Source organism: Falco cherrug, chromosome 3 (assembly GCF_023634085.1).
Source record: "Falco cherrug isolate bFalChe1 chromosome 3, bFalChe1.pri, whole genome shotgun sequence".
Lineage (NCBI taxonomy): Eukaryota > Metazoa > Chordata > Aves > Falconiformes > Falconidae > Falco > Falco cherrug.
Window position 1 is genome coordinate 12649284 of NC_073699.1, and position 25252 is coordinate 12674535.

The window sequence follows — 25252 nt, forward strand, 5'->3', positions numbered from 1 at the left end:
GAAACTACGCTTCTTAAGAAGTGGATTTCTGCTGCAAGTTTCTCAGAAATTAAATAAATCAACGAAAATCAAACAAAACTCTTCCTGTCAGCAATTATTTCCAGCACAAAGGACCACACAGGGCCAGCAAGCTTTATGGAAAAAGCACAGGGAATTCAAAGTTTCTGCTTTGCTGGCTATGAGTGATCTAAACCAGGGGTCCTCAAACGTTTTAACCAGGGGGCCGGCGCGCGGATGCAGTGGCAGGCAGTCATCTGCGGCCGCTTGGTTCCCCCCCCAGCCCCCGGCAGGGGGGGACACGGGGGGGTTCTGTAAATACCGGGGAGCGGACTGAGGACCCTTGGGGGCCCGTATCTGGCCCGCGGGCTGTAGTTTGAGGACTCCTGATCTAAAGCATTTGAGGATGGAGCCCCAACCATACCCTTCATACAGTCTCAAAGCACTTCACAGTTCTGTGTTCCCAGCTGCAAGTTTCCTAGAAGATGGAGGTGTTTATGCCTGGAATGGCTCACACCGCCAGGAATCCCATTCGCTGCTCACCTTTAGGTCCAAATGTGCTATTCTGCAGTTGTGAAGATACTGCACAGCTTCCAGAATCTCTCCCAGGTAGAGTCTGATCTTCCCTTCCGTGAGGTTTCCCCATCGCACGACATAGTCTAGAAGGCGACCCTGGTCAGCCCTATTGGAATTACAAAGGTTATATTTTGGATTAATTCACATCTCTGAACTGAAAGAAAACCCTAACAGGCCATAAACTACAGGAATAACTGTAGCCTTCAGCACCTAGAAGACAGAGGAACAGGGTACGAAAGAGGAGACTCGCTATCAAGCTACCTGATCACAATTCCTGATTCACTTGTGAAACCATTTGATATAAAACAATTCCTGAACCTTCAGACTAAGACAATCACCCATATATCGGTTTAATATCCTAAGTTGTTTCCTTCTGATTATTACCTTCAACATTTTAGTAACAGCACTAGATAACTGCATTATTTTACTTAGGTGTTTTAAAAGTTCCATGAAATCTTAAAGTTCCTTATTCATAAACCACTATAAATGCCCCAGAAAGCCAGCTGCAGAGAGAGCACTTTACAGGTAATGGTAGAGTCTACACACATTTCTAACACTAGTATGTAGTTGGTGGAGGTCTCAAAGGTATCGAGAAGGCCAATGAGCTGGGGATGCTGGAGATTCTGCATGACTCCAAGTTCATGGGTAACCTGGTCTCGCTTCATCAACTTCTTATTCACAAACTTAGTGGCTACTGCTCGCTTGGTTCCCTTCTGGTCACACTTCTTAACGACAGAAAATCTGCCCCTGGAATACAATATTGAAAGGAAAGAATTAACGGAGAGATACACTAAGGACTGACTTTTACCTTGAAAGGTATCATGGGAGAGATCCAATTTTAAATCTTTAATAAGCCACCCTTGCGGAGCAGTTTCTGGACGTAAACGAGAATTTTCAGTGCATGCATCTTCTATTCTGTATAAATTATCATCTCCTAACAGAAATCTGCATTTGTGGAGAACTCAGCTTGGAGCGGTATCCCGCTTTCAAAGGTCGTCATTAAGCTGGACCACCATATGTTAGTCATCTTGCCCAATTTCATACTTTTTCTGTCTGTAATTTTCATACCCTAATAAAAAGGTTTAGGAGAGCTTCACTACAGAAGCAGCATCAGTCACTAAGGCATGCTTAATAAAAAAATACAAGCCCTTAACCTATGACGCCACTTCAGCCTAAATACATTCTGTTTATGCAGTGCCATCTAGTGCTGGTAATTTTTTTGCTTCCTCAGTTCTGTTTAATCCAATTTCATTCTAGCCTTTTAGGTCCACGTAAGTATTTTTCAAAGTGAATTTCATTTTTTGAGACAGAAATTAATATTTTGAAATAAGACAGCTTTGGAGATCAGAATACAGAACACACCTGCCAAGCTCAGCCACTTCACTGTAGAGGGAATCAAAGTTGTCTTTCCAGATCACCATGATCCCATCACTTCCAGGACCTACAAAAAAGACAGTGTAGCCAAAATTTAATATACTCAGATCCTCTGCACAACTAAATTGTTGTCATTACAACCAATGTATTGTTTCAGATGTTTGCAGAAGGCAACATATTTGGACTTCATATTTAGCTTGGGAATACAATTTGCTTCAGTTAGACAGGCCCCAATCATCTTTCTTTGGAAGCTGAGTTTGTCCATATTGAAAAGCAACACATGGCCTCATATTTTCCATTCTCTTGCAGCTCGGAAAGAAAATTACTTCTGTAATCAACTACTTCATTGACGGTTTACAAAGACTACTACAGCAATAGGAGGCAAAGAGTATTCTTTGCTCGTTGTACAAGATAATGCACAAGAATTGATTACAACAAAATGTCAAGTCCATCAAGTCTGAAGGACTGAAAAGGACTCATAGTAGTTTGATGCTGAAACCTTATTTTGTGCTACAGCCTTCGAGTTTTCACCTTGCTCTTACAGACTGGGGAAATGAAGGGTAGGATGGTCCCAGAAAAACTGGGGCCAGAACTTCTTTGTAAAAGTATTGGTAGAGCTTAGTAGAAGGGCTAGCAAAATTCAAGTGCCTGTCTTTTGGAGTCCAGTTGCAGAGTAACCAAGACATACCAAATTCTGGTTTAGTTTTGAGTGAAAAGTGTAACACTTGCTTTTGGACAAGGTCAGTAAGACCAAGGACTGCGGCTGAAAGACAGTAGTTCAGTCTACAGGAACTCTGTGGCTCTGATTCTGGTCAAATTACAGTTTGGGGCTTCTGTACTGCTGTAGGAAGGAGACTTGTTAACACTGGTTCCTTAAAGCGCACAGTTTCACACTGATTCTGGTCCATCAAGAGCTTTTTAATCCCCTGGCTAGAAAGCTTCCTTGGCTGAGATACTATCAGTGGAATCACCCCGTCCTGTTAATCCCCATATAACACACGGTGGCAGCAAGACAAACTGGATTACACACCGAAGCAGCCTGGCCAATGCAGCAGAACAAATTCTATAGTTCAATTGTGATGGAAACCCTCTGTACATGAATGAGTAAGCTTGCCAAGTTGAAGGAAACAGCAAAAAGAATAGGTATCTTACATTATGTCCCATTATCAACAATACATCTGCCACTGGGGGGGTGGGGGAACTGATCAGACAACGTAACAGCTACTTGAAAAAAAAGCTCTACTTGTTCTTTACACCAATGGTTCCTGACAACATTTTATTTTCTGCCTCTTTATATATAAGCCCAATCCTAGGGCTTAACTACTGAGTGTCTAGTTCAGTGAGCAGGACGTGTCAGGAATAATTACTGCCTCAGTATGTTGGCCAAAAGGCACGTACTACGGTTGCCAACAGGCAGAGCTCAAAGTGGCAGCACTGATAATAAACCCCCAAAAATTTCAGATGAGGTTTTACAAGGGACACACCTTTCACAGTCTGGTTTCAAGATTCCAGGAAAATGGCAAAGTTTTTGGAATAAAAAGGAAGAAATAATGTATTTTGGAGAGGTTCGGGACAACTGTACAAGTCCCCATATCAGCTGGGACAGACGTACAAAGGCAGAATTGCCACACTTCATATCTTGTTTTCTTTTATATAAGAATCAATTTGAGACACAGGCACTCCACCTAAAATCTATTAATTAATTCTCACCAATGGATAACTATATGGGCCTCTCAATAGATTAAAGGACCCCGATAGCATCAATTGTTATAAACTGCATCTGAGAAAGCCTGCTATCCTGCTGTTTCCCTGTGTTTTCCCTGAAATGGAGGATCCTGAACACTTAAGAATAACTGAATGTACAAACATACACTGAAACTTATTACTATGCCACCAAACACATCAAGTAACATTTTTTTTTCCTTTGCTGTCTGCCTCCAAAACACAGACATTTTTAATCTCTGCAGGTTTCCTTTTTGTCCTCTCACAAACATTCAGGTTGCCTCACTTCAGGTACTGAAATAATGTAATTTAAATGTAGATCCATGATGCAAGGACAAGAAAAAGTTGTATGTTCTCCTAAACACTGTGGCTTTACGTTTCAAGCAAAGGAGCTATGAAAATACAGAACAATGCTACTCTTTCCTTAGCGTTTCTTTCTGTTAGTATAGTAACGTTCCCTGAAACTAGAGTAAGTACGATGATAAAATATGATTTTATCATAGTACTTTTGAACAAGTGTTGACAGACAAGGTAAACACACACTGACAGTACCGTGTAGGCATCTTGTCTGTATGAACCTCTAATTAGTTACATTCTAGAAGTGCATCTAATCTTGCTGAAACAAGTAATATATCACAGGTGAAAAGGTTTGTTGTAATACCCCTTTAACAGAGGGATGCCCAAAAGCCAGGGTTTTCTTCTTCCTGTACTACAGGTACCAGACACTTTGGATGTAATAATTAAAAAAAAAACAAAACAGCAAAGAGACAGGCCTACCTAAAACTCGTAGACTGGCAGAAGATGAAACCAAACCCATATCGTTTGCAGCTATACATGTATAAATACCATCGTCTTCTGCAGTGACGCCAATGATTTTCAGTGAAGCCTCTCCTAAGTCACTGGGAAACACAATGGCATCCGTTAACTTGGTATTCATTTTACAGACCTTAAGCTATGGAAATCAGACAGTTAGATTGACACTGTTAATATTTCTTATTCTACAGCCCCTGTCTCTCTCTGGACAAACATTACTAACCCTGTCCCTGCCATTTCAGAAGCGTCTACCAGAATTTGAGCATTCTGTGTCCATCAAGTATCTTGGAATGCCCTAGATTATTAGAAAAAAATCCTCACTGACACTCTGCCTCAGCATGTCCCAGGCTCCATTGTGTTAAAAAAAAAAATAATATCAAAGGCTTCCCCTGTTTCTTCGTGCTTTCTCTACTTCCTTCAAATTATAAGTCATCATATCGAGACAGCCATCCATCATTGCTCTTTCTGCAAGGTTAGTTTTCCTCCTTGACTCCCAGCGTACAGAAGCTGATCTAACATTTGTACTTTAGAGCATTCATTCCTTGTAAGAGAGGGATCCCCCTGCTACAAAAAGGTGCACCTCACACCACAGCTTTGGAGACCTCAGAATCTGGAAGAACAAGGATGGGAGGAAACCGGAAAGGACTTAAGTTTTCTCTCTGTTTCAGGGCAGAGACAGCAATAAGTTAGGTACGGCCACAGGAGAAAGATTCTGCAGACTCTTCCTTAATCTTTTTCACTGCTCAGCCACCCCTTTTGTTTAACGGTTTGTCTTTAAATCTCTCCTTAAATCTTCTTCCGTTCAATTCACTTCTAGTCTTTTTTTAACCATCTGTCATGGACACGAACAGCAGATAATTTTCTTTGTAAAAGTCTCTTACAAATGTGAATACTTGGCAAGTCCTCCCTACACTTTTCACCTCTAGGCTTAAAACAACCTTAACATTGTGTTATTCTTTCACAATAAGGCATATTTTCAAGATTTTCTATCATTCTTACTGTTTTCCTTTGGATTCATGCCAGTAAATGCAAGCCATTTGACTGAATGAACCAATAACTATTTGCCATAGTCTTCACCACACAATTTCAAGGGAAGAAAAAAAAAAAAAAAAAATCAGGAATATTGGAAGATGACCCCCCACCCCATCTTAAAGAACATTTCATGACTATTATTTCTAAAAAAAAAAAAAAAGAAAAAAAAAAAAGAAAATGTCTTATGACATTAAGAAACATGACTTACTGACTATAATTCCGTAACAGTAATGACTCACAGTGAATTCAGCCTAGTGAATCTACCTCTTACTCATCTCACAAGAGTGCTGGATGCACTAGCAAAACTGCTACAATGCCTCTGTCTCCCCATAAAAAAAAAATAAAATATACCCATTGAAAAGGAAAAAGTAGCAGCAGCAGGAAGTAAAAAGGAACAGTATAACCTGCCATCAATCAAGTTTGCAGGTAAGTTGGGCTATACCGTACAACCTCTAAGATGACGACACACTCTTCTACCTAGTAATGAGAAAGTCTTCACAAAAAATCTCATCATTCTGAATTGAGAGCATAATTCATAAAGGTGACACACTGAAGTTACTCATTAAGCAACATTTTCTGTATATAAAAGAATGCTCTTTCAGAAGAATACCCTCTTTTCCACCATGCAGTTTCACATTCCAAAATACAGCAGTTGTTCTTATTAATCAGGTGTTTTGAGTTACCAGGTAGCCTGTTAAGTTCTATCACAGCAAAGCTAAAATCAGACAAAAACGTTAATTGCTGTGCTTCAACAGTGAAGACAGTGACATTGCCATGTCAGTAGGAACCAGAGGCTTTTCTTTGCGAAATGCTGTAGCGTCACCTGAAAGCAGTAATTTTCCTAAAAAACGATGGTATGCTGCTAGTGGAAACAAGGGATTGGCAGGATGGCATGTCACAACATTGGCAAGCCACAACATACTGTTCTGGTTCAATCACTCGGTCAGTGTGACAGAACCACAATGGCTTCTGCAACAGTTAATCAGAAATACGAGCTGAATTTTCTTGTTTGTAAAAAAAACCTGAATATAACACTGGAGTACCCCAGCAATACGGAGAAGTTACACAACATTTCCAGAAAAATCTCAGCCGTGAAGTATTTCTGTCAAAGGGCAACCCTATTTTTATGCCTCAAAGCCAAAAGCTATCTTGCACCAAAGGTGCAAATAGAATGTAACAGTTTCAGCAGTTCCTGTTGAACACTACACAAATCACCGTACCTGTACGAAATGCTGTGATGACCGTCATTGCTCAGTGTGTTATGATCAGGACCTTTCCAAGTAACCGAAGCCTTGGGGCGACCACAGACTTTACACCTAAGCACGATGGTCTCTCCTGTCTCACATGTTACCTCACTCAATGGTATTATAAACTCTGGGGGAACTGGAAAAAGGAAGTTAATGGCATTAGGTCAATTGAAATCAATAAATTTGCTTTTCTATTCCTTGCATTCTCTTTTTTTATCAGGCAAAGTAGTAGAGTACTTTAAATTTCCAAGATGTCTCTATCCCTCTACCCTTGGAGCACATCCATGGTCATGCCACTTGCTGGGGCTCTGCAGAACTAGTGAGTTTTTCTCCACATGAGCCTGGACACAACACTACTGCTACGCTATGGATAACCCTGAAACCTACCATGGGGAACTGAACGCCGTCTTTACGGGAAGCTGAGGAAACGCTGCAGTAAGAAGTATTTGACATGCTCAACTAGGCTATCTTTATATCCAGCTAAGTTTATAAAAGGGAACACAAAACACCTCAGTCATCCACTGAGGCACTGTAGTGGTTTCACTTTCACGCAGCTGAAACTCAAAAAGTTTGGTTGTGTATTAAGTTTGCCTCTGACCCCAGAGAACCACTATCTTTGTCCTGATCAGCCTCTGCACTGGAGAGGCCCTGCATGTTCCCTAGGGTGCAAGGTTAAAAATGAAGCAGCTCCAACTCCTGGCCTTGTTATTTTGCAAATTCAGCAAGGCCCAACTTCCATACAATCTCCATAGAGAACATTTCATATGGTCCTTGTGCTTTATGCTGTTTTGGGCTTGTTAAGAGAAATGCATTCCCCGCATCTTGAAAAATAAATACGACATTTCATTAACTCTCTCCCTTATCCAAAAAAAGCCTATGTATATTTTGACAGAAAACACTCAGTTCCTAAAATGATTTGTATCAAGCAAATTCAAACAAAGTAAATAATATTTTAAACAAATTATATTTACTGCGACTTTTAAAAATTAAAGCAACTTACCATCATAAATGTAATTGGGGTTGAGAAGCTGGAAAGGAGAAATTAAAGAATTAATGTCCTGATAACCTTACAGTAACTTAAAGAATGATAGAAAACAAAGCACAGTGATGCGTCAAAGTTAGTGGTACCCACTAAGATCCAAGAAACATCTGAACACCAGAAATTCTGCACCATTCTATTCTTCCTGTAGTATCCTTACGCTGTATCACACTTGTGGGCTCAGAGATTATCTGTTCCTGTTTACAAATTTGGAAAACGCTGTCCATTGAAACTACTGTTGCCTGTAATTCCTTCATGTGAAATTCTGACAGAAGCTACTTTTAAAGAAATGCCAACACAACTTCTTTTGGAAACTACTACATCTTTGTAATACTTACCTTTACAGAAACCTTATTAGCAAGTCCTTCTCGGGATTTGCGGTAACCATTTTCTAGCTTGCCTTCCCTTTTGCCGTCTTTATCTTTTTTCTCAGATTTCTTCCTTAAACGGAGTGCTGTGTGCCAAGACGTTGACTTCCTGAATACAGAACATTAAAGTGATCATTTTTTTTTTTCAAGTCCAGGTTGTGTGCTATGCTCTCTAGTCGCAAACAGCATTGGAAAAGTATGTTACAATGTTATTTCATTGCATTAAAGTATACTGAATTAAAATACATGAAGTATTCATAAGAGATGCTGCCCTTGGTGAAAACCGTAAGCAAGCTAAGCTAGTAAGGTTAGTCCGTAGTACAGTATTTCTTGAAATCATTGCTCAAATGGTAAACTTTCTATATGAAAATACAAACTGTCAATCAAATTGAGCAACGATCAGTATGAAATCTGTATCAAATACAGCCTACAGAGGCTTTACATAAAAAGCTCTAGTGCTAAGAACTTTGATACAATTTCTCCCATTGCAGATCTGAGAGACCTTCCTAGTACAACGGGTGATTTTCAATAAGTTTGTGGCTCAAAATGGAGATCTACGAACTCTGAAATCTCGTTACATTTGGAACAAACATTCCCTTACTGTTGCCCTAAACAATGGTGTCTAGCCTGGCAACTCATTCTATTAAATAAACCAGTAACTATCGCTGCTCTTAGAGCAGGTATTCCTTCATTGTCTATTCCCAGAAGATTGCACTACTATAGCTTTTTAATAAAGAATACGTGCTTCTGGGCTCTTTCTTACTAGCTTGTATTTTGAAATTTGCTAAGGGATCTTCCAAGTACTCGCTCAGCTTGATGTTTATTTACTTCTCAAAGATCCTATCAACTTTTGGCTTAAAAGGTTCAAAGCCTTGTCTAAATTGGAAGTTTTTCTTCTTTCTCCCCTTCTACACACACCCAAGACACTCACTTGATGGTTCCATCAGGGTTGTCAATGATGACTGCACTGGTATGCCCCAAGACATAGCCGGGAATCCAGCCCTCGGCTGCAGGGCACTGATCAGTGGCGGCTCTGAACACCAAAAACATGTTCTGTTGGTTGCTGGCTAGAATCTGCACGACCTCTCCTTGGTAGACATTTATCTCATCCTCCTTCACTGCCGTGTAATCGTGTGTCACCAGCATGGTGGAGATATTGCTACTGCTGCTACTTTCACTCTGCAAGTGTCAATCGGAAGCAGAAAGAAGGGAGGAAAAGAAGAACCAAGTTTAAAATTCACAAAGATGAAAAGACAGGCTGCTCTTGGCCTGCTACATTACCTGCATAATCTACATAACTTACGCTGCAGTCAGAGAGCTACGATTTCTCTTTCAAAGCCACCCTGTGACTATGTCTTGTGCAAATTAGTTTGATCTTTGAATATCTTCACGTACAGCTGCTGCAGAAATTTATTCCCATTACTTGTACTCAAGATTACTTCCCTTAACTAAGAGTCAGTTTATACGTAGATCTCAACTGGTCTTCCTTTCGAGCTCAGACAATGAACCTTGCATTTCTATCAGGCAACAAAACTACAGCACAGCACATAGGACAGTTTTTCATGGTCTTATAGGGGCAGTTTCAAAATCATAATCATTACCTCAAACACTAGAAATTCCTACAACGAAAAATACATATAGTCTTCACTATTTGTCAGATCTCAGACACCAGCCTTCTGCACACAAAACATGACTGACTGTGGTTGAATCTGTATGATTAGGTTTATTACTTTAAGCGCACAGGATGAGGTAAATTACTGAAATAAGAAGTTATTCATTTCTTGAGCAAAACAGGCCCACTGAACTATCAGAATAAAGCAGGAAATCTCACTTCTAATTGATTAGTGATTATGATAGCTGAGTGTTACTAGGAGTTTATCGTACACTTTCAACCAGTATTCATTAATGTTGTTCGTTTCCCCACCAAGCATTTGCAGAAAGCTAATTATGGCTGATCAGGCGTCCATTAAAAGTCATACTACTTTTCAGAACAAAACCTCTTCTCCTGGCCATGAATCCACTGGAAATTATTATTTTTTCAAAGAAAGACTCATCTTGTCCATTTGCATGCATTTCTCATATGAGGTTTAATAAATCGAAGTGTGAAATCTATTATCAGACCATGCAACCTACTACCTGAAATAAGTTAAAGACTTCTTGAAACAAGTTGAAAACAAAGCGGATGGTTTATTAATGATGTGGCATGAGGCATGTATGTGTGTGTGCCTGCCTTTTGTTCTTACTTCAAACTGTTTGAAGTCACTACCAGGGAGGGCTCACTGTTGCTTAGTAGTAACTGAGCTGAAGGAGGAAATCAGTACCCAGCTGCAGCTGGAGACTACTATTGCTTACATAGCACAACCACATGTTAGCACCACGTATGTGCTAGCAGCGAGTGGGAAGTTCGGCACACAGGATTACAGCACTGCCACCTTTTTTCCTCAAAACTCAAATATTTCTCCCCTTAGTGTTGAGGAGATGCAGCAGGTGTCAGTGGAGAGCACGGGAGCCCTGAAACTCACGTTCTCTTCCAATCTGCTGACGGCCTCGAACAAGTCACTCCCGTTTCTCGGTGCCTGTGCTTCCCCAGTAGTGCTTTGGCTTAGAAACCGTGACATTTGGAAAGGAACAGTCTCGGATTACTCATTCATAGCATGTTCAGCACATCGATGCTTGGGTTTCCTGTGAGTTTGTACATTTTATTCTAGCTGGACTATTTTGTTCAGCTGGGTGATTCAAGCCCATTCTGTCTTTTTCCCCCTATTAGGACAATGAAGCAAATGCTACCACAGAGAAAGATCTCACTCTGGACTGTACCTCTACTAAAGGTTATTTAAGTCAATTCCAGATGCTGTTTTCTAGTGGAAGAGCTCATTTTGTCTGGCTTAGAGGACTGTCTGCATGGTCTTTTGTATTAGCAAGCCCTTTCCATGATTCAGGCAAATCAGGAATAGTAGAACCAAAAAAAGTCTCATTTTCAGTCATTGTTGACAACTTGCTACAGTCTTTTAGCTAGATGAAAAACGACTCTATTCAGAGAAAGCTGCTTTTTTTAACTCTTTCTGTTAGACTTACAGGGGGAGATGAAGGGAAGGCTGAAGCTGCAAAACCAACCTAAGTCCCAAACCTCGCCCCACACACGATTCCTGAACGTACTGTTTCTTAGCATGCAGCAGAATTTGTATAACTGCAGGACTGACCTTCCTGTAACATAACATTTATTTTTCAGTTTTAAGTCTTGAAGGATCATAGTAAACTCAATATTTCTTATTTTCAACAAGGACAGATAAATCTGTTAAATCTGTTAGACAAGTGTCTGGTAACTACAAAGTGACAAACGTTCTTGTGAATGAGTTTATATCAGAACTTATTCTCACCACAGAAAGATAGCCTTTTCTTTTGCCTTGCAAGGAGTAATTATTCTTGTACAGGTAATGTTTTTCTACTGCAAGTTCTGCTGGTCATCGCTGACCTCAATTATAGAATTAGAGGAGGATTTACAAACAAAATATGAAAAATTCCTCCCATATTGCTGAAATCCCAGCAAACCCAACTCCTTTTTCTTCTTCTTAAAAGTAACTTTTCCATAAGTAACCAATCTTAACCATATGCGCATACAAATTCACACAGAAATGGTTAAATCAAAATAAACCTTCACAGCCCATTTTCTCTAGTCTGTTGAATGTGGTGTGAAATCCTGCTAAAATATTGTCTAGAAATTAGGTTATAAATAAAGAATTATTACCTATCTCAATTACCAAACTAAAAGAAGCAGTTGTGAAGCAGAAGGCATGCATTCAGATACTATGTTTTATAGTAAGATAAAAACAAGCAATGGTGTCTTTGCTGAGATAGTGTCAAAATTCAAATGTTTTAAAAACTCAGTGCCATCCCGTTCCTCCCTCCCTCTTAATGGAACAACATCAGTTATTATTATGCAAGTCTTCTCTGCATATAAAAAGTACACCATCTTGATTCACATACTGTGCAGTAACTGTGAAATACTCAAATTACCTCAGATATATTATCATCACATTTTGCTAGACTGAAGATAAACACAAGACAGAGCTAAACCAAATGAAAAGCTGAAGGAAGACTGGGATAAAAATACGATACATGCAAAGCATAATTTTTCTTTCTGAAGCTATTATAAAAGTAAGTGTAAGAACTAAGAAGTCAAGAAAGCTCTGTGTGTTAAACAGTTCTATAAAGAAATGCATGCATTTAAAAAAGGTCCAGCGAGTTAGCTGATTTGCAACACTGGTATTGCATACTATTTGTGAGAAAGTAGAAAAACAAACATTTGTGAACACAACACTCAGTGAGAGAAAAATCAAATGTGAGTTTAAAAGGAAAGGCACTATAGCCTGCCTACCACACTCATGACAAGTGCCTTGAAATTTGTGCTTTTTATTTGCACATGCCCCTGTGATTGCTGTGTTGCATTTCCTGGTGGATGTTGTTACAGAGAATGTGGATTCTGTCCGAACAAACACACCAACTGCATACTAAAAGGTTGAATCTCCAGATGCCCTAAACCATTTCTTCTTACAAAGCAGAAAAGACAAGTGGAGCCGCTACTTGTTTTGGTTGTAGTAGGAGGATTATTTTAGCTAGGTAGGTTTTGTTGACTACTCTGAGTGGATTGCAGGAAGCTTCTTTGATCAGGCACAGCATTTACAAAGAGAATGTTGTACATCAACTAAGGCTGAAAGGAGAGGGGGGAAAAATAAATTAATAAAAAATAAAAATCAAGAAGCCCAGGGAATGTACTGTAGATGTCTCCACGAAGTTAAAACTCAACGGGACAATGGTGGTGGATTGGTGCGTGAAAGGGAAAAAAGCCCCAAGGCAATCTGCCAAAATCTCCAAGTCAGATTTAAGTGCTGGCCGCAATGCATACCCCAAGGTGCTCTGGCTGCCACGCTTCAGCATGTTAATTATGTGCCTTCAAATTAGACACAAAAAAAGCAAGAAGAGCAAGTTAGTAGAGTATCAGCCTAGTGATCTATGTTTTCAGCAGAGGCAGAAATTGCATCTAATGTTAGCAGTTGCTTTTGTGTCTGTATACATATCCATGTTCGTATGTATACATACACAGAAAAGTAGACAATCTTTTTTTTTTTTTTTAATGTGCAGAAGATATTCGAACAGTTGATTATTTCAGAGAGGTACAGCACCGGAGAGCCAGAAGTTAGTACGGAGAGTGATGGTAACGCACAGAAAGGCAGCATGGTAAGGTTTTAGAAGAGCTCGCAGGACAGAGGTGCTCCGCTCTTACCCCATTACTCTGGGTGGAGTGAACTGATTGCTCGCTGGTCGAGGAGCATGTGCTCATGCGGTCTGTGTCCTTGCTGTGTGAAGAGTGGCGGTGGACCTGCCGCTGCAGGGAGTCATTATCCCCAGGGAAAGTGAAGGAGCCAGGGCGGCTGGCAGGGGATGCTGGGATGGAGCTCCAAAAGGAGCCCTTCTGCAGGGGGCTGCTGGGTGGAAAGGTTTCTTTGCCAAAAGGAGAAGGGAAAGTCGTGGAGAGAGGAGAGTTCATTGGTGAGATGGCTCCTGGCCTTGGCTTCCCAAGCGTCAGTGATCCTATGCTGTTTCTTGATCGACCATCCTCTGAGCTTCCACGTGAGTCTTTCTGGGCTCCATCAGCTGAGCCAGAAATGTTTCCTGCTGTCTTCCTGGGACTTTCAATCACTTTCATCTTGGGAATCTGCTCAGCTTCTCTCTGAGGACCGTCTGGTTCTGCATGGGGAGGGTGCCTGTCTGGCTGGCTCAGGCCAGTTTCTAAGGTGGTGTTGTAGTGTGGCAGGGAGAGATTGTGAATGGACATACCTGAAATCTTGTCTGCCTCTGCTTGGGCCGAGGCTGCAGAGGAGACCAGGACTGGGGAATGGTGTCTGACAGGCTGGGGGATCCGGGATGGCCGGCTACGGCTGGAGCTGGGGATGCCACTACAGCTGCTGGGGCCGCTGCTGTTACCACTGCTGCTCCCGCTGCCGCCTCCACCACTGCTGTGGTTCCTCTGGTACTCGATTGGGGACGTCAAGGCTGCAATGGGGGTGGGAGGAAGGGCAAATGGGGAAAGGAGGGCAGGGAAAGGAAAAGGAACAGTTTAAAACAGACATGTTTACTGTCAAAAGGGGAGTGCTGTTCAAGTAAGATAAATCAAAAGATAAACTTTGCAATGCTGGTCATGCCACAGATCTCAAGCCACTTTTCTATATCACACCTTCATGACCTGCTATATGTACCTCTATTAAAAATGAAAAACCTGAAACCAGGGAGAAATAGTTCCTTCTAGGATCACACTGCTGGTCAGCAGCCAAGCTAGGAAAAAACCAGGCCTGACACTGAACACTCAGCTTGTTGTTCCATCCATTATAACTCAAAAAAAAAAATAATCTAGATTGCAGCAACAACCAATGGATACAAAACCACAGCCAGAATCTTCTGGTGTCACAGCAGACATTACTGTCTTCTACATTTCTCCTGCAGAATCTGAATGTTGTTGCCACAGTAAAGTGTGACAATAGCCACTGAAGTAACACAAGCAAACATATTCTGAATAGATGCTTAAAATTCCACTTGGGTTTAGCCTTTAAAGGCTTACATTTGCTTAGAAGTGGTACACAAGTTCTCCACCTCAACGGATGGTGCCGATCTTGATTCACTCCTACAAGACAGTTGGAAAATTTTAACAAGAGAACACCATGTAAATTGGTTACCCCTCTTATAATAAATGCTAGCATCTGTTCTGAAGCAGAAATGCGTACATTTCCCCCAACTGTTCTGTATTAGCTCAGGAAAAAGGGAACTTGCAAAACATTTCAAAGCCAAGAAAAAAAGGATAAGAAAGAAGTCATTCAATTACAAACTTGCAGTGAGAGGAAATAATTTACCATTTAAAAAGTTGCGCTGGTTTTCCAAAATTTGGTTAATTTCATGGATCCATAACTGGCGGACTCCTGGACTGGCAGAATGCAAAATAAAGGTCTCCGTGACATCGCCCGTTCTTGATGTTAGTGCAAATTTACATGGATCGCTGTCCACATTTTCCTCCAGGGAAAGGCAACTCACCTTCACAACAACAAAAAAAGAAGATAACTTACTTCATGTATTTTATGAGAAACATACCTCTAAAATCTCCTTCTCAGGAGCGGAGTCATATGTTCAAATAATGACCACTCTTCACCTCAGTAAAACAAAACCATAAAATGAAGGATTACAGTAAACAAAGGATTAGTATACAGGTGAGCCTGCAAAGGAGCTCCACCACCTGCCCACACCAAAGGCTTCTGTTGCAAATACAGCAACGTCTTGGAATAGGCTGTCCAGCCGGTAGGCAGAGAACTGAGGCGAATTAAGGGAAGCACCATCCACACAGAACATCTCACGAGGAGGGCAGGTGGGCCCTAATATTAGTTTTTGTTTCAGGGAAAGCTTGAAGTGGGGGTGAATACTTCTTGCTTGAAGAAGAGCTGACATGTCAAAGAAGGTGACGCTACTTACAAACGTTATCTACGCATTTGGACTGATTTCAGCTGAAACTCAAAAGAAGGGATACATAAAGAGTTATTATCTTTACTTGCAATGACTTTGCAATGGCATGTACACATAGTACAGAGCCGAAGACTGAACTCTTTGTGAATGCTTGTCCAGCTTTGTACAAGAACATCTGTTTTGGAGCTTCAAGTGGGAACCATCAGAGCACTGGGATCCAAAGATTTCCATTTATCAGAGTGAGTAGAAATTCAATAGGAAGTAATTTCAGGAAATGACTGACACCTCACTGTCCTTTATGATTGCACATCTAGATGTCACTAGTGACTCCACACTGAATCAGAAACTGTTACCTTAGCAGAGTTTGAGCAGGGGACACAAAGACTCACACACAACAGTTACCTTGATACTGTTTTTAAACAAGAATCCGGGCATGGAGAAACCTTTCTTTTTATCTAGCAGCTCACTGAAAATTACAATCTGCTCAAACAGGAAGACCCGTCTCTCCTTGCAGCGTGGCAGAAGTCCTGTGTCCTGGTCTGTAACCAAGAATGTGTCCTGGAGCAGGAGCTTACCCTGGGCTACAATTTTACCCTAAACACAGAAGGAAGCAGAAACACATTTAGTGCAGTTCTTCATTTCTTTCCCCAATCAACCTTTTCAAGTAGATGCTCATACCAAAATAGCTTTGTGTATTTTCCAATTTCTAAGTGTCACTGACCATTATATATATTCATTGATCCTCCTAAACACAAGACATTCTTATGCCCTTTTTCAAAATACAAACATAATCAAGAAAAAAACCCAACAAACCACTAAATTCACTCCATCCTTTTCAATCCATAGTCCAGTTTGAGGCTTGTAACAAAAGGCTTTTATCTCTCTGGTCTAAGTAACTCCCACAGTAACTCATATATTCTTCCAATGTCTTCCAGGGTGCCAAAAAGGGGAAGAATTCAAGTTCACACATGCACCACAGAACAGAAAGGGCTTTGCAAATAGACGGTGTGACTACGGTCTGGCTGATGCATACTGCTTCAAAAGCCGTTTTCCATCTCTTCTAGACTTAGCAAAACAAGAAGGGCTTACAGTTGCCTCAGGCACTTCACTGACCTTAGCCATTCCTCCTTCATCTAGACTACTGAGGTCAGGTCTGCTTACCTGCTTAAAACTGATTACTTCACTATTTTGCAAGTTGTTTTGCAGGACTTACGTAGCGTGACTGACACAACAGGTAAAGTTTCCCAGGAAAAAGTCCTTGGTAGGGCTATGACTTGATTTTTCATTCCCTATTTGCACCAGCTAACCAGGTGGTGAGGGAGCACCCTATCTCATTTCTCCCCACAACATTAACAGTTAATTTCTAGAGAATCTGACAAAAACTAAGCAAAATCCCAGCCAACTTACATCAAATCCTTGCAGGCGACCAACATTCATCATGTCGTTACACCGTTTTGGTACTATACACATGACCTCTACAGCTCTCTGTTCGAGACAAATAGAAAGTCAAAGCTTTACTTTCCAAATGAGGTAGCAACGTAACATTTTGTTTCATTTGCTATTGGTTGTTTTAAAATAGAAATGTGAAAAGCCAACACTTATAATCAATTTCTTAAGAAGATCAGAAAAGTGTTTCTATCAAAACAAGTTCAGAGTAAGGAGCATTCAAATCACCAAGAGAAAACGTCTCATGTACCTCTAGTTCTGTTGTGTCAAGATTAGCTTTTTTAGAGTATTTGAGGAAGTCCTGAAAAAGGGAAAAAACAGTAATAAGAGTTCTTTTCTCATTAATCAGCAAAGAGAAATATTAGAAAATTTGAATTTGATATCCTCTGTCAAAGAATGACAGACTGCAGAAGACACATAGAAAAAATTTCTTTTTAAAGCTTCTTGCTGCAGTGCTTTCCCCCTCTTATTTTTCAAGATTTATTCACTATTTTGATTTAACTCGTATAAGAACATGTATTAAGGCAATACACAAGGTTGCTCTTTGGTAAACATTTATGTGATATTAAAATGGTTGTAGATGTAGACAGAAAAGTTACGATGAGTCCAAACAACTTGTATCACATTTACACTTGAAAAGTTGTGAGATCCCTCTCCCCTTCATATGACATTGCATGACTTGAGTTCATCTAGTCTTTTAACTGTTAAAAGAAAAAGCAGAATTCTGACCAAGCTATTTACTCCAATTTTTATAACTATCTGAATATGCTCAGAAGATAATCCTATGACATTGCTTACTAATCTGGGTTCTGTTTGGGAGGAGCGTGGAAAAGCATCAGCAGCATTTAAAAAAAGAAAATGTAACTATTTACACAGATATTAAATCATTCATCTCAACACCAGTTTACCTTTAGTAACAGCTGGTATTTCATAATTCTCTGCACAGGTTTTATTAGCAAATCTGTGAGTTGAAGTCTGTGGCCCAAGCGTTGCTTTAGATCCTGAGGGTTGTAAAACAAACATATTTTTTTTTTTGTTCATTCAGTTAGAAACAACTTTGTTTTGTTGAGTTAGAAACACAGCAGGATATATCATTATTAATGGCTATCAAGCAGGAGTTGGCACAAGTCAGAGCCGAATCTAACCTTCAGTTAGCAACAGCTGGAGTCCTGCCCCTTATCTGTATAAGCTTTGTTTCCAAAATATTCCCCTTCTTCTGTATCTTTTTTTGAAAAGATTGTATAGTGAAATGTAATTATTCAACCGTAAGTTGTATACAGTCTATTTTTGACAGCGATCCTTGCTCATCCAAAAATTGCCTCTTCATATAATATGCACTGTTAAGTGCCTGGGCTAGGGCTAGTAAAGATGAGACTCTACTGATTAATTACTATCTTACACCTAAACTTTAGCTGTCTTCCCCCAGAGCTTTACACATCTCTAGGAGTCTGTATCAGACTTGAGAAATCAGAACAGAAATGGCAATAAATTATAACTTGAAGCAGTAACAATAGTATGTGCTGGGTTTTTTTTTTTTGTGGTTTTTTTTTTTTTTTTTTTTGTCAACAGATCTGGTATATGATTTATACACACCCTTCACCTTGCGTACATCCTCTCTCAGGAGCTTACCTCAAAAAATGTATCAATGTATTCTGAGACAATGTGCTCAGACTTTGGTTTGTTCTGGCAGTAAACTATGTACATGTGCAACCTTCTCTCCTAGAGGAACAAAGATACAGAACGATACATCATCATCATCAAGAAAAAACACAAGCCAGACTGAACTAGAGTATTATTTTAATAAGTACAGCTGTTCAAAAGTATGAACTTAAAAGGGTCCTTCTGAGCAAAAAAGCCATTACATATGCACAAATTACAGATCTGAAAGCACATATATTTGGGATTATCACAATGATTTTAGAAGGCAACACAAGTCCAAAAATTGCTACAGTTACAAATACTCCTAAAACCCAGGTGTTTAGATGATAGCTCAGCAGGTCCCACAACAAAATTAAGTATGAAAATGGTTATCTTTATCTTTTAGCAAGAGCAATGGATGGAGTCTTTGAAAAACATTTTTTCTTTAATTTTAATAATCTCATTATTATTCTAATGTATTAGAATAATGACCTCTTCCTGTTAAGCTGTACAGAGTAGTCAGGAGAAACCTCTCCAGTCTTCTATTTAATACCAGCTGTCCTACTGGAGTTTGAGAGGGGATGTAGAGTATGTAGCTGGAAACCGTAGCACTAGTATTTTTTTAACTCTGATTCTGTATTTTGTGCATGTGCTTTCAACACCAAGGCAACAATGAAAAAGAGAGAGAGCATAACTTCAGCCTTTAAGATTTATTCTTGACTATTGACCTTGCTGGTTAAGAAAACACATACTTACCATATGTATTACCTATTTCAAAATCTTTATCATTTTGCTAGGATTGGTTTGCTGTTAGAGGCTTTGCTGCTCAAAAACTTAGGGAGTACTGACCAGCGAGGACAAATGGAAAGCAAAAACCAAGTAAGATGGAGATTGAAAAGGATGCAGAACACAGACTAAGATCAGGAACTGAATCGTCATGTTCTAGCTGGTAGTCACAGTTTTTCTAGAGGATGCTGTAATAGCATCACAGCTTGCCTTTCCATCTGGAGTGGTAAGCGTGCCTTTCATAGTCAAGTCAGTTACAAATATAGCAGAAGAAAGTAAACCAGCAATCAGAAACAGGGAGAGTTACTTCCTCCAGGTTTCCCATTTTCCCAGTGCCAGAATTCTCCCCTCTCCGCATACTTTCTTTTTATAAAATAATCCCTCAGAAATGTAACAGCTCATTCCTCATTATTAGTCCAGGCTTCCAGTGTTACTGTTTGATTAATGTTTGGTTCTGCACTCTTTTGGTACCCTGGTATTCACTTTAAACACAGGCTCCAGGGAAAATCTGAAACCCATTAAATCTGCTTTAATCCAGTCTGCCTTGAGTCTTTGCACACTTGCACAAACAATCATATTTAGCAGGCAATTTCCCTTCTGCTGTCTTGTGTGATTTGGAGTATCTCGAGACCTCATCTCAAACAGATACTAAATTGTATTTCTACACAAGGAAACTGCAAAAGGACTGATTAACAGCATGTTTGATGCGTCCTGACTTTTGGTATCTAGTTTCCAGATAACTAGACTTCATCCGATTTCCTTCTGAAGTGTTACAATATCCGCATGCATCACATGATCATTCCTTTTAATAAATGAAAAGTGGAAAACCAGGGACTTGTGTAAAGCTATAAAGGGCACCGTGCTGGACTAGAATTTAACATCATGAATTTCTGACCCTCTCAGTTGCTTCCCCAAGTGAAGAGGGAGGAATCTCCACCACTACTGTGAGTCTCAGGAGAGGAAAGGATACAGAATAAGGATGCATTGAAACCAGAAAGAAGAATGAGCCCCTTTCCTATTTTTGGTTCCTATGTTCCATGGTACTACATGGATACTGGGGATTAGAAGGCAGGTGTCATACGAAATGACAATTCCTTTGCACAGAACTGGAACTGAATTGAGAAATGAGGCCTTCATTCATATTTCTTCTCCACAGGAAGATACTGGGGACAAAAACTAGAGCATTTACTTAATCTATTTATAAACTCTTATAAGCTCTCTCTTCACCTCTTACAGTGAAGAATGTTTTACAGCACTTTCTTAACCATGTTGTACCATAGATAAATCCTTAATAATCAAACATGTACCAGCGATAAGGGTTTTCCAATGACAATGTTTGCACTTACATGCTTAACAAACAGGGATCCCAGCTTTTCTGGATCTTCAAGGCACTTCTCCAACTCTCCTAAAAAGAAGCTGAACATAAACAGAGTAAGTACTTTTTTCTGATAGCACACACCATAGCAACATGTAGTTGCAAAGCAAAGTGGTCTTACTGCAAGGTCCACTTTGTGTGCCCTATCAGTAGCTCTGGCTATTAATGTATATCCAAAATGACAATGTTAACAGTGTAATATTTTATTACAGATTTCCAAAAGGATGCACTGAATCCATGCCAAGATGAAAAAATACTGGTGTTCATTAATAAAATCCTTTAATTTCATATATTGGTTGACACTTTTTCTCTTTCCTAGTCTGAATGCCCGAGGTGCTCACATTGCCATGCTAATCCCAACAGATTTTTTACACTGTATTCTTAGAGAAAACATTTTTTAAAACAATGTACAAACTTCTTTACATAATACTATCCATACTAAAGACTCAGCTGAAGCACTTGCTATATATAAGCATCCTTGTTTAAATCAAATCTTCATACCAACATTTGTAAGCTGAATCTACAGCACCTATAACTCAAAGCACAAGAGCAATTGTATTTATTTTGTATCTGAATATTCGAGGGAAAAAATCTCAAGTCAATCAAGTATTTTTAGGTAGAATTGTTCAGCAGATGGTTTTCAAGTTAATACATACTCTCTGTGCCAGTCATAAATCTGGTGAATGTTTCCGAATACAATCTTGTCTTTGCCTTTCATGTCATCAGGTACACCATCTTCCTTCATAAGTGCCATGTAACCCTGCAACAGTCCAAGGAAATTCACTGTGAACGTTTCAACTTTAATAAAAAAAAAAAAAAAAAAAAAAGGTGAGTTGTCTTTTAATCCCCCTTTTCCCAGCAGCTGTCCAAATTGCTCATTACAACAGCAGGCTTGGGACACAAAAATAAACCAAAAACCTGCTCTATAACATAGCATAACATAGAGCATAGGCATAAAAATATCACAAATTGGCTTGAGGTTGTCTACACAACACTGCCCAGTGCTAGCAAGATGAATTCACTCGAGCTAATTTAGCCATGTGACAGGCTCAAAGCATAGAGGAAACTTCTACAGCCCTTTTCCTTATTGTCCGAAGCAGCTTCAATGCTTTGCCAGGTAGAGCTGTTACCTAATACATGTCAGAGCCGCTGAACTGGCTTCTGTGCTCCTTTGCTCAGTGTTTCTTATTTCAGCCATCCACACTAACCCTCCCCCAAAATGTGTTGAGGAAGACAGCAACCACACTGCATATGGGACTGCACTGCACGGACTACTGCTTGCAGTATGAGCAAACAGAACGCCAAAAAATCTGGACATCAATTCTATTAGCAAGCATTCTGGCTGCAATAACGTTCCTTTTACATCTTCCCATACTCCCATCTTCTCTTTTGTATATAGTCATTTCACTGTGCAATTCTATCACACAGAGCTGGGAGTCTTTTTAAGTTTTGTAATATTCATGCAACTCTATTCCTTCTATTTTTTCCTAATACTCCTATTCCTAATTAGTCAGGCCTGGTTTTAGTTTCCAAGTTTAGGTTTCGATGTCTAGCATTTTCACCAGGAATTATTTTGTCAGTTTACAAAAATACATCTGTTCATAGCCTTCTAATGCACCCTTTAAATACTATAAGAAGACTCTCACAATACTGATCTTTCTTTCCCCCCCTCCCTTTAAAACAGAGTTTAAGAATTGAACCTTGTTAGGCTGAAATTCACTGTCATGCTCATTCTCTCTATTCTTCCAAATGCATCTTGTTGCTAGCTGAAGACTGAAGGGAAATGTGTGTTGTTGTCTCATTTAACAGAAGGGGAAACTATGAAGTCTAAGAGAAGCCTAGCAGTAGGAAAGGAAGCAGGGCTTTCAAAACCAGGATAGCTGCTCTCTATGCTGAGCTACAACACTTTTTTTAAATTCAGTTGTGCTAAATAAAACCATATAGTCTAAGATATCATTAGAACAGAGGTAGTGATCTTAAAAAATGACAAAACTACACTCTTCAGAAGAGCACTGAGGTTCGCACAATAACAGGAAGAAAGAAGAGAGTAAGATTTGATGCAGTATTTCTAATATGTTAAAAGTCTGCAGGAAGGAAAACTCGGAATGCAAGCACTCACATTTTCAGTTTCTTCCTTTGCCTTGTGAAAAAAATTGTGAGGTTCAAGTTACACAGCTGGTCAGTACCACATTTAAAAAAAAAAAAAAAAAAAAAGAAAAAGCAAGAGAATCAAAAACATCATACCTCAACTACATAGCCCAGATCTCGTACATAATCTCGCTCGGTCTCCACTAATTCCTGTAAGACGTAGCTATAATGGAAAGAAAATGGTGAACATATATTTCACCAAAAACCAAAAGAGATTCTTAAAAAGCATTAATAGCATTGAACTTTCTACACATTTGCAGTCATGTGTTTGATAAACAGAGCTGGAACAGAAGAATTAATGCACATTCTTTCTAAGCAAGATGCTGCTTTGACTCTGGAACTGGAGCAGGCTTACTTTTGTTTATCTCAAGTCAGGTGTTTTCTTACATGTGTCATTAAAATTAAACATTGAACTATTGTTTAAAATAAAATGCTATTATGTCTCTGGTCTGGAGACTTAAGTATATGACTTGTTATTTCTACCCACAGATTTAAATAATTTTGAAGCCAGGCATGTTTTTGTTCTACCATGGTAACAGTTTACTGCTACGTAAAGAAATTAAGAGCGTGGTGAAACAGAACAAGGGGAATGACCAGTTTTTTTTAAGCCTAACAGCCCTCTGAACACTTAAAGATCAGCATCCTCCTGAGTAACTCAGAGATTGACATGTGACAGAAATCAAACACCAGTATGACTGAAATTCAACATCTCAGGAAATTTAAACTGTAACTAATGTTTGAGAAAAAATTTTTTCTTTGCATAATGTGACTACATGCTTGACACCTAACACATCCTCCCCCTTTCAGACTAACAGCTTCTCCTTCCAGTTGAAAATGGACTTCCTTTAAACATTTCATGTCTCAAAACACTGTGAAAAACAGAATGAAAATGTGGTCTTACTGTCGCCTTTTTAAGGAGCTGGATTTTCTTTCTTCCATCTCATCTATGGGTGATGAGGAGGACAGAAGAGAATTATCTGAAGGGTTGAAGGATGGACTGCTACTGTCACCTTGATCTACCAACAAGGAACTTGGACGGTCCTCCAGGGCCTGAGAAGGTTTTCAAGACAGAGAGCAACAACGATTTATTTCCCCTTTGTTGACAAGAGACACTTACACGCAGCTGTATACGGGAACCTATGGGAGATCCATTATTGTAATGTATCTCAGCAAAGGAGGTCTCAAGCTTCTAGGAAATCAGCCAACAACTTGGCTTTCCAGGACAGATAACCTAACTGTACAGAAGCACATTTCAGATATGTCAGTCTTTCCTGCACAGGAAAAGAACAGAGTTCAGCTGGTTTCATCAGGAAGGGCTGAAAGTCAGACTAACCTGCTCAGGATGTAAATACTTCTATAGTGGAAGCTACACAGATATGTGCTTATTGCCAGGGACTAAATTGTATTTGTTGTACTTTGATTCTGGCATATGGAAGTTACTATCAATAATAAATAGGACATCTTTAAAGGAAATAATTTTGATGTTGTATTTTTTAACACAACAGAAGTGACATCCTTTGTCAAGACATTTTATCATAATAACTAGCCAATATATTGACTCATTGAAGAAATTAAATGACTTCTACGCTGTCAATGTTGCTCTTGAGCTTCATGACAGTTCAGATCCTAAGAAACAGTCCCTCTCTCTTCTGCCAGATACACTGTCTCCCTTGTATAGACTACACAGGCTTCTATTTGTATAAAAGATGGAGAAGCCATGGGAAAAACAATATCAACAAGCTTCTGTGAAGTATTTACTGGACGACTTTGATTCAAGCCCATAACATTGGATCAAGCTACAGTTACATATCACATTTTCCTTGCATGTGATACAGCCTTTAATGGAAGACACATTTACTTCACCAGGGTGGGGTTCAGCTGTAATCTTTTTCCTTTCCCTACAAAAAGTAAAAAAACAATAACGATATGACTGGCCCAGAAAACAGAGGAAGCTGATCCTTGGCTAAAACTGTGAAATGAGAACATCTCCATCAGGGACTATATGCATGGATCATTAAGTTATATCCACTGCTAGGCTGCCTCAAAGATGCATGGGTTATCAAACTTCCAATTTGCAAAAGACTGTGTTGAGTTTTGCCACAGATTACTGGTTATTCACCCTTCTGGTGCAAAAGTAGTAAAAAGCAAAGTTAATATTCTAAAGAGAGCGCAGAAATTATTTCATGTA

General features: G+C 39.5%; 1 protein-coding gene across 4 annotated transcripts in view; it reads right to left on the bottom strand.

Moving 5' to 3' along the window:
- The window catches only part of TRIO (trio Rho guanine nucleotide exchange factor), a 255684-nt gene that overhangs the window by 3606 nt on the left and 226826 nt on the right, over positions 1 to 25252 (bottom strand). For 2 of the 4 annotated variants that reach the window (XM_055704043.1, XM_027812968.2), the window contains exons 38-56: positions 23966 to 24114; positions 23161 to 23227; positions 21573 to 21676; positions 20888 to 20957; positions 18747 to 18836; positions 18026 to 18118; positions 17368 to 17418; positions 17079 to 17156; positions 16074 to 16265; positions 15071 to 15248; positions 13450 to 14219; positions 9100 to 9347; positions 8139 to 8277; positions 7762 to 7789; positions 6735 to 6897; positions 4447 to 4568; positions 1936 to 2014; positions 1120 to 1320; positions 541 to 679 (exon numbers count right to left, since the gene is read on the bottom strand). In XM_055704043.1, coding sequence (XP_055560018.1) covers positions 541 to 679; positions 1120 to 1320; positions 1936 to 2014; positions 4447 to 4568; positions 6735 to 6897; positions 7762 to 7789; positions 8139 to 8277; positions 9100 to 9347; positions 13450 to 14219; positions 15071 to 15248; positions 16074 to 16265; positions 17079 to 17156; positions 17368 to 17418; positions 18026 to 18118; positions 18747 to 18836; positions 20888 to 20957; positions 21573 to 21676; positions 23161 to 23227; positions 23966 to 24114 — 2961 coding nt within the window. Of the gene's footprint in view, positions 1 to 540; positions 680 to 1119; positions 1321 to 1935; positions 2015 to 4446; positions 4569 to 6734; positions 6898 to 7761; positions 7790 to 8138; positions 8278 to 9099; positions 9348 to 13449; positions 14220 to 15070; positions 15249 to 16073; positions 16266 to 17078; positions 17157 to 17367; positions 17419 to 18025; positions 18119 to 18746; positions 18837 to 20887; positions 20958 to 21572; positions 21677 to 23160; positions 23228 to 23965; positions 24115 to 25252 lie in introns of those variants that run through there. The other 2 variants (XM_055704044.1, XM_055704045.1) reach the window with 2 other exon arrangements.